Genomic DNA, 17,640 nt, shown 5'->3' with positions numbered 1-17,640 from the left:
ACCTCTTTGAAAACTCACGCACGCGTACAAGGCCCGGCCTTAAGATGAAAATCTGGCCTTAAGTTGTTTTGCTGGTAATCTTGAGGGACTCTTTTTTTTAATTGTAACTTGCTGATAAAGTCTGCTACACATGATACCTGCTACCTTCCCAAGCCATTGATGGTAATGTTGGACATGTCATAAGGGTTTGTTTCCATTTGTACAAGTGCTGGGATTTTCTCCATTGAGCAGTATGGAGCTGGAGTGAATAAGCTTTTCAGAAAGTATGCAAATAAGGTTATCTGAGGAATGAAGTATGAGAAACCATTTTTTGCTTCTTACCCTTACATCATGCTATCATTTCAGACAGTAAGTACATGTTCAGTGAAGTCTTCCTACCTTTCCCTAAAGAGGACCACTGTCACCTGAGTGACTTTGCATACTCAAAAAGGGATAATTAGGCACATACATAGGGAAAATGAGGTAGCTAATATATTCTACAGCACAGAGCAAGCCCAAAATGCTTCATTAATAGTACCAGTTTGGCACTATTCAGCCTCCTGCACAGCCCTTGATTCAGCTTTGAATAGCAAACATTTTTATTCACCAGCCTTCCCAAATAGCTATTTCCCTCAGTCTTCTATCCAGTCCTCAAAATGGAAGAATTCACCTTAGCCTCACTAAATCGCAGTAAAGGACAAGGTCAAAATACACAAGAGGAGAAAATAATAAAATCACAGCTAAGGTGGCACTTTTAGTTACAAGTTTTCTGATTTATGAGGACTAATTAACATGGCGTTCATTTTCACTCTCATACATATTGACCAAAGACAACAGTGTTACAATGGGAAAAACATACTTCCAATCATCTCCGTAAAATAAGGCTCTGTTACCAAAAAGACCACCAGAATAAGACAACGTGCTGTGTAAACTGAGCCCTACTAACCCACGCTTTTCAATTTAATTTAAACATGCAGCATGGCAATATAAACCATGCTGTCTTCTAGGTTTTTATGCCTCCTCTTGGTGCTGAGCACTGATGTTAGGTAAGATTCCTTTAACATGAAAAATTAAAGGTAACAAGAGGTCAAGCCTTTGTTTTCGGATTCTACCAACAAATGTGACTGTTATTGCACCATATTTTGTCAGAACTCAGCAGTTAGTTCCTGGATGTGAAGTCAGAACTGAAAATCATCTGATCCCCAACTGTGTAATGAAATGGGAGCAAAAACAGCTACCAGGAAAAGATTAATTCATCTAATGAAGTCCCAGGAAGAAAACGGAACAGAGACATTCTTACTGGTTTTGTTTTTATGTTCAGGCATCGACTGGTTACTTAAAGAAAATAAAAACTAGCAGACTATAAAAAACAAATATAATATAAGAACATGCCATACTGGGTCAGACCACGGGTCCTTCAAGCCCAGCATCCTATTTCCAACAGAGGCCAAACCAGGCCACAAGAACCTGGCAAGTACCCAAAAACTAAGTCTATTCCTTGTTACCATTGCTAGTAATAACAGTGGCTATTTTCTAAATCAACTTAATTAATAGCAGGTAATGGACTTCTCCTCCAAGAACTTATCCAATCCTTTTTTAAACACAGCTACATTAACTGCACTAACCACATCCTCTGGCAACAAATTCCAGTGTTTAATTGTGCGTTGAGTGAAAAAGAACTTTCTCCAAATAGTTTTAAATGTGCCACATGTTAACTTCATGGAGTGCCCCCTAGTCTTTCTACTATCCGAAAGAGTAAATAACCAATTCACATCTACCCGTTCTAGACCTCTCATGATTTTAAACACCTCTATCATATCCCCCCTCAGCCATCTCTTCTCCAAGCTGAAAAGTCCTAACCTCTTTAGTCTTTCCTCATAGGGGAGCTGTTCCATTCTCCTTATCATTTTGGTCACCCTTCTCTGTACCTTCTCCATCCCAATTATATCTTTTTTGAGATGCGGTGACCAGAATTATACACAGTATTCAAGGTGGGATCTCACCATGGAGCGATACAGAGGCATTATGACATTTTCCATAGGAGATAAAGAAAAGAAGATTGACAGATTTCCTCCCACCAGAACTGGAAACCTGGTTTGAACTGCAGGAAATATATTTCATCTGGAGGGCTCTGGGAGACAAATAAAAAGCATGCAAAAGGAGAACAAGGAAATAATCCCCGGGGGGCTGGTTTGGAGGGTGTTAATTGTACATTTATGGTGGTGGCACTACTTCCTATGTACCCCAAATTTATTTTCCCAAACTATGCTGAATAGATGTTCACCTGCCTAAAAAATCCTCTGAATAAAATATTTCATGGCCACTGTTATTCAGCAAGGCCAGATACCTTCTGCTGTTTGGCAAGTGAAGAGTCGAAAAGATAGGGGTGAACTGATCCCTCTAGTTTTCATTGGTAAGAAATAAGCGTGTATATACACATGTATGTATATATATATATATATATATATATATATATATATATATATATATATATAGATATAGATAGATAGATATAGATATGTTCACACACAAGACAGACATGGCATGCTGAACTGAGAAATTCTACCACGATTGGACAAAACCTAATTAGATGACAAAAATACATTTTCAACTGTTAATCTACTAAAATTCAATAGACTCACCTCAGCAGTTAACAGACTTTAACATATGCAACTTTAATTTGTATGATTTAAAATAAACTTGATTTAAATATTTGAGTTGTGATACCATTTGCCCAATATTTGTTTCTTAAGCTAAGCTATGTGATAAGTATGTACGCAAAAAAAAAAAAAAAAGAAATCACAGTTGAGATGTAAGAAGTGGTCATCCTCAGTCAGTGACCCGCTGTGGCCCCTCACAAAAATCAGAAACGATGCTCTGTTTGCAATTCAGACCCTTATGGTGAAGGCTTGAAAAAAAATCTCTCAAGCACCTGAGATTTAGTTGCTAGGGTTCTAGGCTACAAGTCAGAGGAAATTCTCAAACAGGAATTAAAGTTTCTTCTCCGCCACTGACTGTGTGTGTGAATTGAGCAAATCATCTTTTCTTTGTGTGCCTCAGTGTATCCAACCAAATCTGAGTAATAATCATAATGTTCTTGCCTTCTTTTTTTTCTTTGTGAACATCTGTGCAGTCCGGATGCAAGAAATGTACTACCAGACCATTCACCTCAGAGATGACTGCATGCACGTTTCCTCTTTTCTGAAAAATTCATCCCCTCCCCCCCACCACCCACGGAGACTAACTGAAAAATTGCAGCATCTGGGGATTTTTTCCACTGGCAAGCTTTATTAGATCTTGATAAAAATGGTGATAATGGACTGGCCTAGTCCGTAGCACTGTGGCATGGGAGTTCTAGGTTTGGATCCCCCATCGAGTCGGGGGTTGGTAGAGCATGGATGAGCCATACAGGTATTGCACTCAGCCCTCGAGACTAAGAGAAAATTAATACTGCTACTGTGGAAGACCCTACTGGCCAATGAACAGTGCTGAGTATGCACCATGGAGGAGCTGGTCCTCCAGTATTCAGGCAAACAAAGATCACCTAAATAGCCTAGGCATACCATCAGGGGAAGAAGAAAGGCCAGAAAACAAGGAGGATAAAATAAGCAAAAGAACAATATAGTGAAAATAAATCCTGAAAATCAGGGAAAAATGTCAAAACTTACTGACCTTATGGAGGACCTACATAGGCATGCTGGCCTGTTGGCAGATTAGGTATTCCCTGGCCAGTACAGAAGGCAAGGTAATGCTACAGAAGCAAAGCATTGCGCCCCTTTTGAATCTGCCCTCTTAAAGGCCCAGGGGTTCGCAGGCCAATGGCATTAAAATCACTGCCAGCCCATGAACCTCTGTACTTTTAAAGGGGCAGGCTCAGATGGGATGTGCCACTGCTGCTTGTTGAAATCAGTGCGGCCTCAAGTATGGTGGTAGCCAACAAGGAGACGAAATGAGGAGCTGGCCAGGAGGCACAGGTCCAGCAGTAAGATGAGGGCCCCCCTTCCCCATCATCTCCAGGGTTGATTTTTTTGCCACAATTTGCCCCAGGAATGCATCTTTTTTTTAAAACATTTCTAATTTCTAGGGATCACTTTGTGAGATGTAATAAAAGACATCTCTAGGAAAACTCCATGAACAACAGGTTGGGTTTGTAATCATAATTTTCAGCCCATCTCTATTGACACACCTTAGTGTCAAACTCTACTGTGACAGTGCCACACAATACAAAGGCGAACTATGGAAACCAGAGTTAAAATCCCACCACTACTCCTTGTGACCTTAGGCAACTCACATTATCCTCCACTGCCTCAGGTACAAGAGGGACATTTACTAAAAGTTTTCTCCCATTTTGCGACTATGGGAATAGTACTTCGTAAAGAGGGCCCTTAGATTGTAAGCCCTTTGGAGATAGGGAAATACCTATGGTACCTGAATGCAATGCCCTTTGAATTGCTGAAAGGCAGAATAAAAAGTAAAAGAAACGAAAAGAAATGAACACATCTTTACCATAGATTGTGTAAAAGTCAAGGTGTCCTGGGTAGTGTTGTCAAGGCCAAGTATTTTCAGCTTTCCAAGTTTTGGAGGGCTAACAACTGTAAATGTTATTGTCCTGTTTCCTGCATTAGCTTTATCATTGGTTACTGCTTTCAGATCATTGGCTGAAATAGTTTTCTTTTTTCCTGAAATTAAAACAAAAAACAAAAAACAACATTAACTGCACAGAAGATGTAATTTTCTATTAACTGATTCTACCACTATCCCCTGCTTTTATCTTATGCTGAATTCTGACATCATCAACCATGGAGACAAACTGAAAAACTGCAAACTAAGATCAAAACTATAAATATGATTCACTGGGAATTTTTTCATGGACAAGTTTTATCACATCTTGATGGGTAATTGGCCGGCACGGTGACCCAGTCTTATACCAAGTTTTGACGCAAATGTGGGAAACAATCTCTCCATATAGGAATTTATTACAACAATTTTTAACATATTTATTGTATTTAAACCGGTGTGATATGTATATTATACAGGAACATCGGTATATAAAAATTAAATAAATAAATAAATAAATAAATATTTCATTCCTGGCTATACAATCTAATGCTCAAGGTGAGTTACAAACTAAAACAAATATAAAACAAAAAAACAAGATAAACAAAATTGATATACACTCATACTGCCATAATATAGACACAACACAAATCAACCATATTTTATATATAAAGTAAAGCAGAAAAAAGCTATCCTTAAGTGTTCAAGTATAAGCAAGTTTGCTTACCGTAAACGATGTTTCCGTAGATAGCAGGATGAATTAGCCATGCTGTCATGGGATCTGTCAATCAGGCCCGGGAGGTGGAGCTTGTCAAAGCAGAGTACAGAGCTTTGCTCTCTGCGGCTGTGCGTATGTTCCTGCGCAGGAAAGTAACGGGATCTCCTCAGTCTGTGATTAAGCTGTAGTGTAGTCGAAGACTTGGTGACTGCCAGGGAGGAGGGTGGGTCAGCATGGCTAATTCATCCTGCTATTTACGGAAACATCGTTTAAGGTAAGCAAACTTGCTTTTTCCCGTCGATAGCAAGGCTGAATTAGCCATGCTGTCATGGGAGTCCCAAGCTCCCGATCACGTGATTATGATATGTGTGTTTGCACGTGATCTTTGACAGTGTGGCAGTCACCATGGACAGGAGGATAGAGATTGCAGTATTGCTTGCCCTATCTTCGCATCAGTGGCTGCTTGTTGGTCAAGGCAGTAGTGAGATGTGAAGGTATGCAGTGATGACCATGTAGCAGCCTTGCAAATGTCTATGGGTTGCACGTTCTTCTGCTCTGACTTGGTGAGCTTTAGGAGTAGAATGTAATTGTAAATTCTGTTTGTCATAACAGAATTTGATGTATTGCGCTATCCAGCTAGAGATGGTTCGTTTAGCCACTGGTAATCCAGGTGCTTTCGGGTCAAAGGAAAACAAAGAGTTGAGAAACACGGGAGTCCTAGTTTGTCCTTTGTTTGTAGTGTGTTAAAGCTCTTTACAATCCAGTGTGTGCAGTAGTTTTTTCCCTATCGTTTGCATGAGGTTTAGGGAAAAAGTTGGTAATTCCATTGTCTGATTGAGATGGAATGGGGTAACTACTTTCGGTAGGAAGGCTGGGTGAGCTCGGAGAACTGCATTCTGTTGATGAAATTGCAAGTATGGAGGATAATGGACCAAAGCTTGAAACTCACTAATTCTTATTGCTGAAGTTACTGCAACCAGGAATACCACTTTCCATGTTAGGTATTTAATGTGTGTTGAGTCCATGGGTTCAAATGGGAAGAGCATGAGCTGTTCCAAGATTATGTTGAGGTTCCATGGAACTGGAGGTTTGGACACCGAAGGACGAATGTGCGTTAACCCCTTCATGAAACGAGTCAGAAATGGGTGATTGGATAGAGGCATCTCATTGATTGTTCTATAGTAGGCGCCTATTGCGCTGAGGTGAACTTTGATGGATGATGTTGCTAGTCCAGCTACGTATAGTGTATAAAGATAATCGATAAGCAACTCCGGTGAACAGTCCAATGGTGGTACACCTTTGGAAGCGCACCAGGCAGAGTAGCGTTTCTATTTATAGCTATAATTTATTTTTTTTTGTTTGAGAGTTTCCTTGATTGTAACAAAATGAATTGTGTTGAAGTGGAAACTCCTTGTTCTTTCAGAAGGAGCCTTCAATCTCCAATCTGTCAAGTGTAGAGATGAGTGTAGCGGGTGTAGGAGTATTCCTTGATCTTGGCTGAGAAGATCTTGACGATTCGGTAATAGAATTGGATCCTTGATGGATAGTCGAAGCAGGATACTGTACCATGGCTGCCTCGGCCAGGCCGGGGCTATGAGTATCAGTTGAGCTTTGTCCGCTATACACTTCTGAATTGTTCTTGTTATGAGAAGTATGGGCGGAAAGGCATACAGAAGGCCTGTCGTGCATGGGATGAGGAAGGCATCTTGAGCGATCCTGAATTGGCTTGGTCTTATGGAGCAGAATTTGGGAACCTGAGCATTGATCTCTGTTGTAAAGAGATCTATGGAAGGTGTCCCCCACTGCAGAAATATTTCCTGGACTATTTCTGTGTTGAGTGTCCATTCGTGGGGATGAAAGATGCGGCTTAGTCTGTCCGCTCTTGTGTTTGCAACTCCCGGTAGGTAAGTTGCTTGGAGATGTATGGAATTCTGCTGAGCGTGTTTGAAGATTATCAGGGTCTCCTTGCAAAGGGACCATGAACCAGACCCTCCTTGTTTGTTGATGTAAAACATCGCTACTTGGTTGTCCGTGTAGATCATGACCCTGCGTCCTTTTTGGTGATATTGGAATACTCGTAATGCATTGCGAATTGCTCTGAGTTCCAATAAATTTATTTGCAGATTTTGTTCCAAGATTGTCCATAACCCTTGTGTTTTGTAAATCTCAAGGTGTGCCCTCCAAGCCTTGTGAGACGCATCTGTGGTTAGGAGTGCGTTGTGAGGAGGAGGGCTGAACAACGCTCCTTTGGACTGGGTGGAGTGTAGGAGCCACCCTGTTATATCTTTTTTTTTTTTTTTCATTTTGGCAGTTAGCGATACCTTCTGCGGCAATGGTTGTGAATGCTGTTTCCATTGGCGTTGTAGTCCCCATTGTAGGCATCTAATGTGTAGCCTGGTGTTGGGAACCGTGAAAATCACCGCCGCCATGTGACCCAGGACTACCAAACCTTGTCTCGCTGACGGTCTCTGGGTAAGGTTCAATGTATGTAGAAGATGACGGAAGTGTGATATTCTGTCGTCTGGGAGGTATGCTCTGTTGCCCGTAGTATCCAGGCATGCGCCTATGAACTGTGACTGTTGTGTCGGTTGTAGGTGTGATTTCTGAAAATTGATCACCAACCCTAGTTCCGGTACACAGTGTATCACCGATGGAGGTGATGCAGTAAGACGTTTGGAGTTGAGGCGATTATGAGCCAATCGTCCAGATATGGAAAGATGGTTATACCTTGTTTCCTGAAATGAGCCACCACCACTATCATGCATTTGGTGAATACCCTGGGTGTAGCCGATAGTCCAAAGGGAAGAACTTTGTACTGGTAGTGTTGATGTCGGTAGCGAAAACATAGGTAACGCTACGAGGATGGATGGATTGGAATGTGTGTGTAAGCATTCTTCAGGTCGATAGAACACATCCAATCGTTTGTTTTAATGAGAGGAAGAATTGACTTCAACGACACCATTTTGAATTTCTTTTTGGTGAGAAATTTGTTCAATTCCCTTAGGTCTAGTATGGGGCGAAGGCCCCCGGACTTCTTGGGTATGAGGAAGTACGGGGAATAAAATGCTGCTGATTTGGAGTGTGGGTAAATTTGTCGAATTGCTTGTTGTTTGAGAAGCAAAGCAATTTCTTCCCCCAGTTGTGGATGGAACTTGTGAATCTTGAGTGTGGAAAGATGAGGCAATATGGGTTTGTGACAAATTGGAGTTGGTAACCGTGATGTACTATCTCCAAAACCCATTGATCTGATGTTATTCTTTCCCAGGCTTCCAGGCAAGAACGAATTCTGCCTGAGGGAGCTTGATATTGTGGTGATGGCTAACTAAAAAGACGAAGTCGCTTTCGCTGTAGTAGCTGGCTGTTGTGCCTGCTGTCTCTGATTGCATGGTTTACCTCTACGTTGATTTGATGTATTTTGTTGTGGAGCAGGACGCTGGTAAGAAGGGTATGGGTTGGGTTCGAAAAGATTGAAAAGATCTAAAGGGTCTTTTGGCATATTTATTTATTTATTTATTTTTAATTTTTATATACCGATGTTCCTGTAAAGAATACATATCGCACCGGTTTACAAGGAACTGAACAGTCGCCTCCAGGGCAGTGAGGGATCTACTATATGGGATTATATGGGATTATATGGGATCTACTAGTAGGCATATGATTGCCTACTAGTAGATCCCATATAACGACGTGCAGTCGAATAAATAGGGTGTGAGATTAATGACTGTACTGCTAGAGCTTCTTTTTTCAATTTACTTACTGCATCCTGGAATTTGTCTCCGAACAGGTTATATCCTGTACATGGGAGATTTGTTAGTTTCTCGTGCAAGTCTTCACGTATCGAACTTGAACGTAACCATGCCAGTCTGCGGGCTGCAATGGCTGTTGCCGATGCCCTAGATGATGTTTCATGTGCTTCGTAGATTGACCTCAAAGGGTGTCGAGAACACTCTTCCATGTCCTGAAGAGGCTGAGGTATTTGATCTGCCATTGTGGAATGTATACCCTTCCTAGCTTGCATGCACTCATAGAGGTATTGTACCATGTAGAACTGATGGTGCATAATTCGTGCAGTCAACATCGAGTTATGGTATATTTTTCTGCCAAACTCATCTAAATATTTGTTGTCTTTCCCTGGTGGGTAAGAGGAATGCGACTTTGTTTTCTTGAATCTTTGCATCGCAGAGACTACCACAATTGAAGCGTGAGGTAACTGTGGTAGTGTATAGAGATGCTTTCTCATACGAAATTTTGTTTCTGTTTTCCTGGAAACGGCTGGAATTGCATAAGGCATATTCCAGGACTTTGTGAATGCAGGATCTCTTGTGACAGAAGAGATGTTGGTTCCCCCGGAGTATCAAAAAACTTAGAAGCACTAGGGTTTCTGCTCTAGGGTCTGCTTCTTTTTATACCTCTAGATGCAATATTGTACCCAATTTTCCTAGGAATTTGGGGTATGTAAGGTGTTCCCAAGGGGAGTCTGGTTCCTGCGGTTGTTCCTGCGGATCAGACATAAATCCCATAGATGATGATGGGAATGTTTGTATTGAAGGAGAATCAAAGATGCTTCCTGGATGTGCTTTAGACTTTGCCCTGCCAGCTCAATTAAAGCTTCCAAGAATTCCAAGGCTGAGGTGCATGCCATGATTCATGTGCCTCTGGTTTTGAGGAAGGCCATAGTGCATCCCATTCTTAAAAAGCCTTCTTTGGATCCCATTGATCCTGCTAGTTATCATCCAATATCGATTCTCCCTTTCATGGGTGAATTACTTGAGCGGGCAGCTCTTGAATAGCTTCAGGACATTTTGGGTGAGCATGGGATTTTAGATCAGTTTTAGTCTGATTTCCGCAGGGAGCACAGCACCGGGACCTTACTGGTCTAAGTACTAGATTCCCTGTGGATGAATTGTAGAAGAGACCTTTGGGTTTCCCACCCTTCCTTGGTCTTGATTCTATATCAGCTTAGGTGAAATTTCACTACTGTTTAGTTCTGAGGTTCATAATTTAGGGATTTTCATTGATTTAGGCCTTACTATGAAGACCCAAATTAGGGAAATCCCTCATACTGCATTAAGCTAAAACTGGATGCTTGTCTGAAGCATCTATTATCACACCAGGAGTTTTTATTAATTGTTCAGGCATTAGTGTTGTCCAACATAGACTATAATAATGCTGTCTAACCTGGGCTCCCTGCTTCCTTGATTAACGTATTACAACTTATCCAGAACGCAGCTGTTTGTATCATAACAGGAGCGTCCTGTAAGGATCTTATTTCTCCTATTTTATCAGGCCTTTATTGGTTGTCTATTGCATTGTGGATAAAATTTAAGATGATTTTGCTGGTTTTTAAAGTTATGTATGAGTTGGGGATGACTATTTATTACTGCAGGACATTAGAACATAAGAATTGCCATACTGTGTCAGATCAAGGTCCATTGAGCCCAGCAATGTCTCTGACAGTGGCCAGTTTAGGACAGAAGTACCTGGCTGATCCCATAAAGTAGATCTAATTTCTGTTTCTCACTCCCTGGGATAGCAATAGCTTTCTTTAGTCATTTGGCTAATAATGTGTTATGGACTTTTCCTCTAGGAACTTGTCCAAACCTCTTTTAAACCTCATAGTCGACTTGATCATTTCCTCTGACAACAGATTCCACATTTTGAAAGTGTGCTGAGTGAAAAAGTACTTTCTACACTCTGTTTTGAGTCTGCTGGTTGCTAGTTTCAAGGATTATCCCCTTGTTTTAGATTTATTGAAAGGGTAAATAACTGTCCTTTATTTACCTGTCACACCCCACTCATGATATTATAAAACTTCTATCATGTCCCCTCTGAACCATCTCTTTACCAAAGTCAATGACAAACCTTTTCCGTTGGGAAAAAAATCAGCAGAACTAGGGGTCATGATTTAAAACTCCAAGGAGGGAGAACCAATGTCAGGAAGTATTTCTTCACGGAGAGGGTGGTGGATGCCTGGAATGCCCTTCCGGAGGAAGTGGTGAAGACCGAAGACCGAAACTGTGATCTGGTCCTAGACATCTGAAGCATCGGTCGTATCCGACAACGACAGGGTTTGAACCCCGATTTTGAAATTTTAAATTTCAGCACTGAGGAGAGGACAGCTCCGCGAGTGTTCCCGCTCGCGGAAAAAACAGACTGAGGAGATTCCGTTACTTTCCTGCGTGGGAACATACGCGCAGCCGCAGAGAGCAAAGCTCTGTACTCTGCTTTGACAAGCTCCACCTCCTGGGCCTGATTGACAGATCCCATGACAGCATGGCTAATTCAGCCCTGCTATCGACGGGAAAAATATGATATCAACTAAAAAAAAAAGTGAACATATGGCAAAACAAGGGGACCTTTGTCAATGAGAGGATTACAAACAGAGCTCACACTGGTATTTCTAGCAGTAGCTGGATGTACAGCAGAGAGAAACAATTTGCAATTTATTTAAAGGACATTAAGGAGACAACAGTATCCATAGTAGTTTCCAATGCGTTCATCTCTAACAGTTAATCAGAACATCATTCCAGGACATTGAATTTATCTATATATAAATATGCTTTGTTAATGGTTTGAAGATTTATGACAAAGACACTTTTAGTTTTTTCTGTAAGCTTTAATTGTGATATGGATTAAGCATAATAAAATATTTTTTCTATAAGTTTGTAAACAAATATTTTTCTTTTGTACTCTTGAAAATGGTTTTACATTAGTGTTCACTTTTTTGTTTAGTTGATATTATCTACCTAATTATATAGATATAAACAGACAGCTTCTCTCCAATTAGAACTCTGCTTGAAGGAAGATGATTGATGTTAATCAGTTTGAATCTTGTTAAACAAGGTCAATTAGATAATTTGGTTTCATCATTGGTGAACTCTTTTTACAAGTCTGGGTGGATTATAGCAGATTCAATTTCCCCTTGGAAGATGCCTCTCTCAAATAAGTGCCAGATTCCATGGTTTTCAACTTAGATCACTTCCCTGAAAAGTGTTCTTCAGCATTCTGAATGGAACTGGAGGTGGTCTTTGTCGTTAACCGACATGAAACTATATCAGGAAGTAGAGAGGGGGCCATTGATTTAACAAAAACACTGAAAACAGCATTTTTTGGTAATAAGTTTATCTGCATTAAGTCAGCTGCTCAAATTGTTTCTATTTGTTAAAGGTCTGATGTTGCTTCAAACTGTTAAGTACCTTGCACAGACCATTGGTTGTGAGACATCAGCCAATCATTCTGACTCCAAAATCAAGACCCTCTGTCATTAGCACTGATTTTCTCTTTATGGGTTAGTAGATGGCCACTGGAATGAGTTTCAAACTCGTACTTTTCTCAGGGTGGTGATCTTTTGACAATAATGAAGCAATCTAGAATGGATGTGTATGAGTTGGCGAGGTTGGTTGAACTGACAGTTCCCTATTAGGGTGTGTTTTGTTCCCGTGAACTGTCCTTAGCAATGTTCATCATTTTGAATGATGACTGAAGCGTTTTATATAACCCTGCTAAAGATTGAGACAATTGAAATTTGCCTCTCTTGTATGAGGGGGCATTGTCATTCGATTGTTTTGTTCTCCTGAGACACCTGCTAGTTATCATCCAATATCGATTCTCCCTTTCATGTTGAGTTCCCAGAGTGTAGCAGGAATGCATAGCTGCAGTATATACAGTAAGACAGATGCTAATGAAAACAGACTTCACTTGCACAGCTGGAGCCTGGTTCATAAACACTTTTTTCTCATTCTGTGTCTAACAGAAAAGTCCTTAATAAATCAGGCCCCTAAGACCTGCAGGTCCCTAAACTGTGGCCCGCCCGGGGCTACTTTTTATGACCCACCTACCTTTAAGGAAAAAAAAATATCCTGAATCATGGCACATTAAAAAAAAAAAAAAAAATCTTCCTCAGTCAAATGAGGTGGCTGCACCCCCTGGCAGTGCATCCATGCAGTCAATGTCATTGGAGGAAGACTACCAGGATGCGTGAGAAAAAGAACGGTAAAAAGAGCGCACAGGGATTTGAAAATGAAATTCCCACATGTACTTCCGGAACCTGTCCTAACCCCTCCCCCTTAAGTGCTATCCCTTTTCCTCATGAGAAAGGAGAAACACTGTTGACAGTCGCACATACTTTTCCCCAATTTTAAAGGGGCCTTCTCTGCTTTTACCTGTGAAGAATCCCTCTGAAAACTGCCCCCTCCCCTCCCGATTTATAAAGGTTGGTTTCACCATACAGAGATAGGGACATTCTCACACATGTTATAGTTCTGTAAAGCTATAAGGAAATTTTGGATATAATGAATATCCAATGTCAGCTCATATTTTCAACTATTTGGAAGGCAACTGCGTTTATTGAAAATATTTCCTGCTGTCGACAGATTATTTTACCATCCTTCGCCTTAAAACTCATCCTTAACAGCTAGAAGGATAGCTCCTAACTAGAAATACATACTTGGTAGAATACAGTATGTTTGATGTTTAAATATGAGGCTGTTGTACCTGAAAACTATAATAAACCTAGAAAATTTCAGGAAATCTGGAAACCTGAATACCATTATTTTTATTTATTTATTTATTTCAGATTTTTATATACCGGCATTCGAGACAGCAGTCACATCGTGCTGGTTCACATAAAACAGGGGTGCATAGTAAACATAACTATAACAATGGTGTTGAAAAGGCAGTTACATATAACAGGGTGATAAGAACTTGGCTGAGAAGGAAGAGAAAGGAAAGGTTATTAAAATTCACACAGGTAAACGATAGAAGATAAGGATGACCATGGTGTATTTGGAGATTAGTTAACCGAGTTGGAGATTAGTTAACCATGTTGGAGATTAGTTAACCATGGTATAGTTGGAGATTAGGGGTGGCTTGGCGGTGTTCTATCAATTGGCGTTCGGGAAAGCTTGTGTGAATATCCAGGTCTTTAGTCTTTTTTTGAAAGTTGAGATGCATGGTTCTGTTCTTAGATTTGAGGAGATGGAGTTCCATAACGGTGGAATGGCAGTAGAGAAAGCCCGGTCTCTTAGTGTGCAGTGTCTGGTGGATTTGGACGGTGGTACCTGTAGCGATCCCCTGTATGCATCTCTTGTCGGTCTTGACGAATTGTGTAGTCAGAGAGGGATCTGTAGGTCAATGGGAGCCAGTTGGTTGATGTTTTTGTATGTGGTAAGAATGGCCTTGTATATTATTCTAAAGTGTATAGGTAGCCAATGGAGGCTCTTTAGAATGAGGGTTATGTGGTCCCTTCTCCTGGTATTTGTCAGAATTCGTGCAGCTGCATTTTGCACCATCTGAAGCGGTTTGGTGTATGAAGCAGGAAGGCCAAGTAGGATGGTGTTACAATAGTCTAATTTTGAAAAAATGATTGCTTGTAGAATGGTTCTGAAATCTTGGGCATGGAAAAGTGGTCTAATTCTTTTCAGCACTTGTAGTTGGTAGAAACAGTCTTTGGTGGTTTTGTTAATAGTGGCTTTGAAATTCAGGCGATTATCAATTAAGACTCCTAGGTCTCTCACTTGTGTGATTGTTGGCGTGGCTTGTTGTGCAGAGGTGATGGTGCTGTTTTCTGAGGCGATGAGCAGGAGTTCAGTTTTGCTGGAATTTAATACCAGGTTTAGGCTGGTGAGGAGGAGTTTAATTTTTTGAAGGCATTTATCCCAGTAAGCCAGGAATCCTTAATGGGTATCAGGACCTGGATATCGTCCGCGTAAAGGAAGTGTTTGAGGTTGAGGTCGATGAGAAGTTGGCATAACGGTATAAGGTAAATGTTAAATAAAGTAGGAGACAGGGAGGACCCCTGTGGGACTCCTACTGACGACGGGTGTTGAGAGGATTCTTTGTTCTGTATCTTGACCTTGTATCCTCTATTGCTGAGAAATGATATGAACCAAGATAGAGCTGTGCCTGAGATACCTATGGAGGCTAACTGGTTAATGAGTAATGAATGATTAACGGTGTCAAAGGCTGAAGAAAGGTCCAGTAGGATCAGTAAGAAGGCTTGACCTTTATCGAGGCCCAGGATGAGGTGATCTGTTAAGGAAATGAGGAGGGACTCCGTGCTTAGTGTTTTGCGGAAACCGTATTGTGATGGGAAAAGGAGGTTGTTTTCTTCAATGTAGTTTGAGAGTCGGGTGTTCACCAATTTCTCCATAATCTTGGCTATGAAGGGGAGGTTGGCGATCGGACGGTAGTTGTTTGGGTCATTAGGATCTAGATTAGGTTTCTTGAGTAGTGGTTTGAGAGAGGCCAAATTTAGGTCATCTGGGAAAGATCCTTGCGTTAATGAGCAATTTATGATGTCTGACAGGGATTTGGAGATGGAGTCAGGAATTGATAGAAGCAATTTCGAGGGGATGTGGTCCGAAGGGTGAGAAGATGGTTTCATTTTCCGTAGTATACCTTGGATCTCAATGGAAGAAGTGAGTTCCAGTTCTTCTAAGCGGGAATTTTTGAAGGCGGTCTGATGTGGTGTTGAAGTAGAAGTGGTGTTCGGGGGCAGTTGAGTTAGAAGTTTGCTGATTTTGTTGTTGAAAAATAGCGCTAGTTCTTCCGCTTTAGATTTGGCTTGGTTTAGAGCGATTTCTGATGGGTTTATTTGAGTGAGGTTAGAGACGTAGCTAAAGAGGGCTTTAGCGTCGAAGATTAGGTGGTGGATCTTGGATGCGTAGTAGTTCCTCTTGGATCTTAATGTATTGGATTTGTATTGGTGAAGAGTTAATTTATAGGTAGATAGAGTGATGGTGCATGGGTTTTTGCGCCATTTAGCCTCATTTTGTCTTAGCAGTAGTTTAAGCTTTCTTAGTTCTAGGGTAAACCATGGTTGCCTTTTGGAGGAGTTGGGGTGAGGTTTTTTTGTTGTTAGAGGGCATAGCTTGTTTGCTATCGATTCCGTGATGGTGTTCCAAGATCGAAGCGCTGAGTTCGGATTGGTGAAGTCTACTTGGGTGAGATGTGATAAGTGATTGCTAAGATCTTCTGTGGTGCATGTTTTCCTGTAAGTGAAGCAATGTGAGGGTATGTGAGATGGACTGGTATCTTTTATTGAGAATGAGGAAGTTATGAGGGAGTGATCTGACCATGGTACCTTCGTGCAGGTGGGGTGCTGGACCAGTTTGATTGCTGTATTGACGAAGATAAATTACACAAATGCTATCTTTTTTTGCTGCATCTTTGATAAAGTACGCTGTTCTATATGGTACCTGGCATAGTCTCAGGTGTTATGGCCATTAAATGGAAACCTAAACATATTCTTGGGAATTCAATAAAAATATATGAACACTCCCCCCCCCCCACCCATGCAAATCAAAATATGTTATCACCTGATAAAAAAAATACTTTGTTTTCTGTGTACTTTTTGGAAAATGCAGACACTGCACTTACACATGAAATACTTAGAAACCATGAGGCAGAAAAACAACAGCTAAGAAATAACTGGCCCTTTCTCCCTAACAAATTCCAAGCAAACCTTGGTTGTGTATTGAACTAGAGTTTTGCTCCACCAGAATATATCTTGTACGTTCTAGTAGAGGTTGTTAAAACAAGACATTTTTTTTTCTCTCTGCCTGTTAGAGAGATCACAGCTGACCTTAGAAACAGGAAAACACACAAGATTCTGGCAGATAAAGATTTTCTAGCCTGCCTGTATTCCTGACCTAATGAAATACCACCAGGCCTGGTTGATCTCCAGCTTAAGAACATATACTTTAAGACTAAATGAATCAGAACCACTTTTTCTTGTACTCTGCAATTATTCTACATGAAGAATCTATGAAAGCAAAACCTTGAAGAAAAAAATGCAACATTTTAACACCTACCTGGAAAGACACCTAGGCCTCTGTTTGCTTCCAAGGTGATAACCAAAGTTCTGGCTGTGATGCTAAAAATTTGTCGAGGTGCAAAGTTCACACCGTCTGTAACCTGGAAGTTGAAACCACCAGACATTGCTCCTGAAACAAACAAAATATGTTTTCTGGAATTACAAGCAATGCCTTACCAAGAAAAACATACGCCAAAACAGCACTGCGACTGTTTGCATGAAAGGTGACTGTAAAATCATTGCATTGTATCTTCCTATACATCTACCTTCTCTATATTACCCTTAGGTCCCTCCAAGTGGTGTCAGTTGGAGACTGATCGGTGAGACTCCAGCAGATGCAGGGATGTCAGTTTCACAAAGTGCACTGGCTACTCTGGCTGCAGGGACCCAATGTCTGGCAGACTATTAGTAGGCCTAGGATCTTGTGACCAGGAGGCGACAAAGGCCATGGTCCACGCTGTTCGGAGGAGAGAAGACGCAGCAGTAGGAATGACATGGACCGGCAGAGGAAGGAGGCAATTAGCAGGGGCAAGAGAAATAGAACACATCCTTTTGTGAATTTCACTAGGTG

The 17,640-nt window shown here is 41.0% G+C and overlaps 1 protein-coding gene across 1 annotated transcript in view; it reads right to left on the bottom strand.

The window, feature by feature from the left end:
- The window catches only part of LOC115076154 (chondroitin sulfate proteoglycan 4-like), a 99,364-nt gene that overhangs the window by 11,206 nt on the left and 70,518 nt on the right, over window positions 1-17,640 (bottom strand). Inside the window, exons 7-8 of the mRNA XM_029577294.1 lie at window positions 17,068-17,199; window positions 4,486-4,658 (exon numbers count right to left, since the gene is read on the bottom strand). Coding sequence (XP_029433154.1) covers window positions 4,486-4,658; window positions 17,068-17,199 — 305 coding nt within the window. The remainder of the gene's footprint in view (window positions 1-4,485; window positions 4,659-17,067; window positions 17,200-17,640) is intronic.

The sequence above is a fragment of the Rhinatrema bivittatum genome, chromosome 1 (genome assembly GCF_901001135.1).
Source record: "Rhinatrema bivittatum chromosome 1, aRhiBiv1.1, whole genome shotgun sequence".
NCBI classification, from domain to species: Eukaryota; Metazoa; Chordata; class Amphibia; order Gymnophiona; family Rhinatrematidae; genus Rhinatrema; species Rhinatrema bivittatum.
This window is presented reverse-complemented; position numbering and strand designations above follow the sequence as displayed.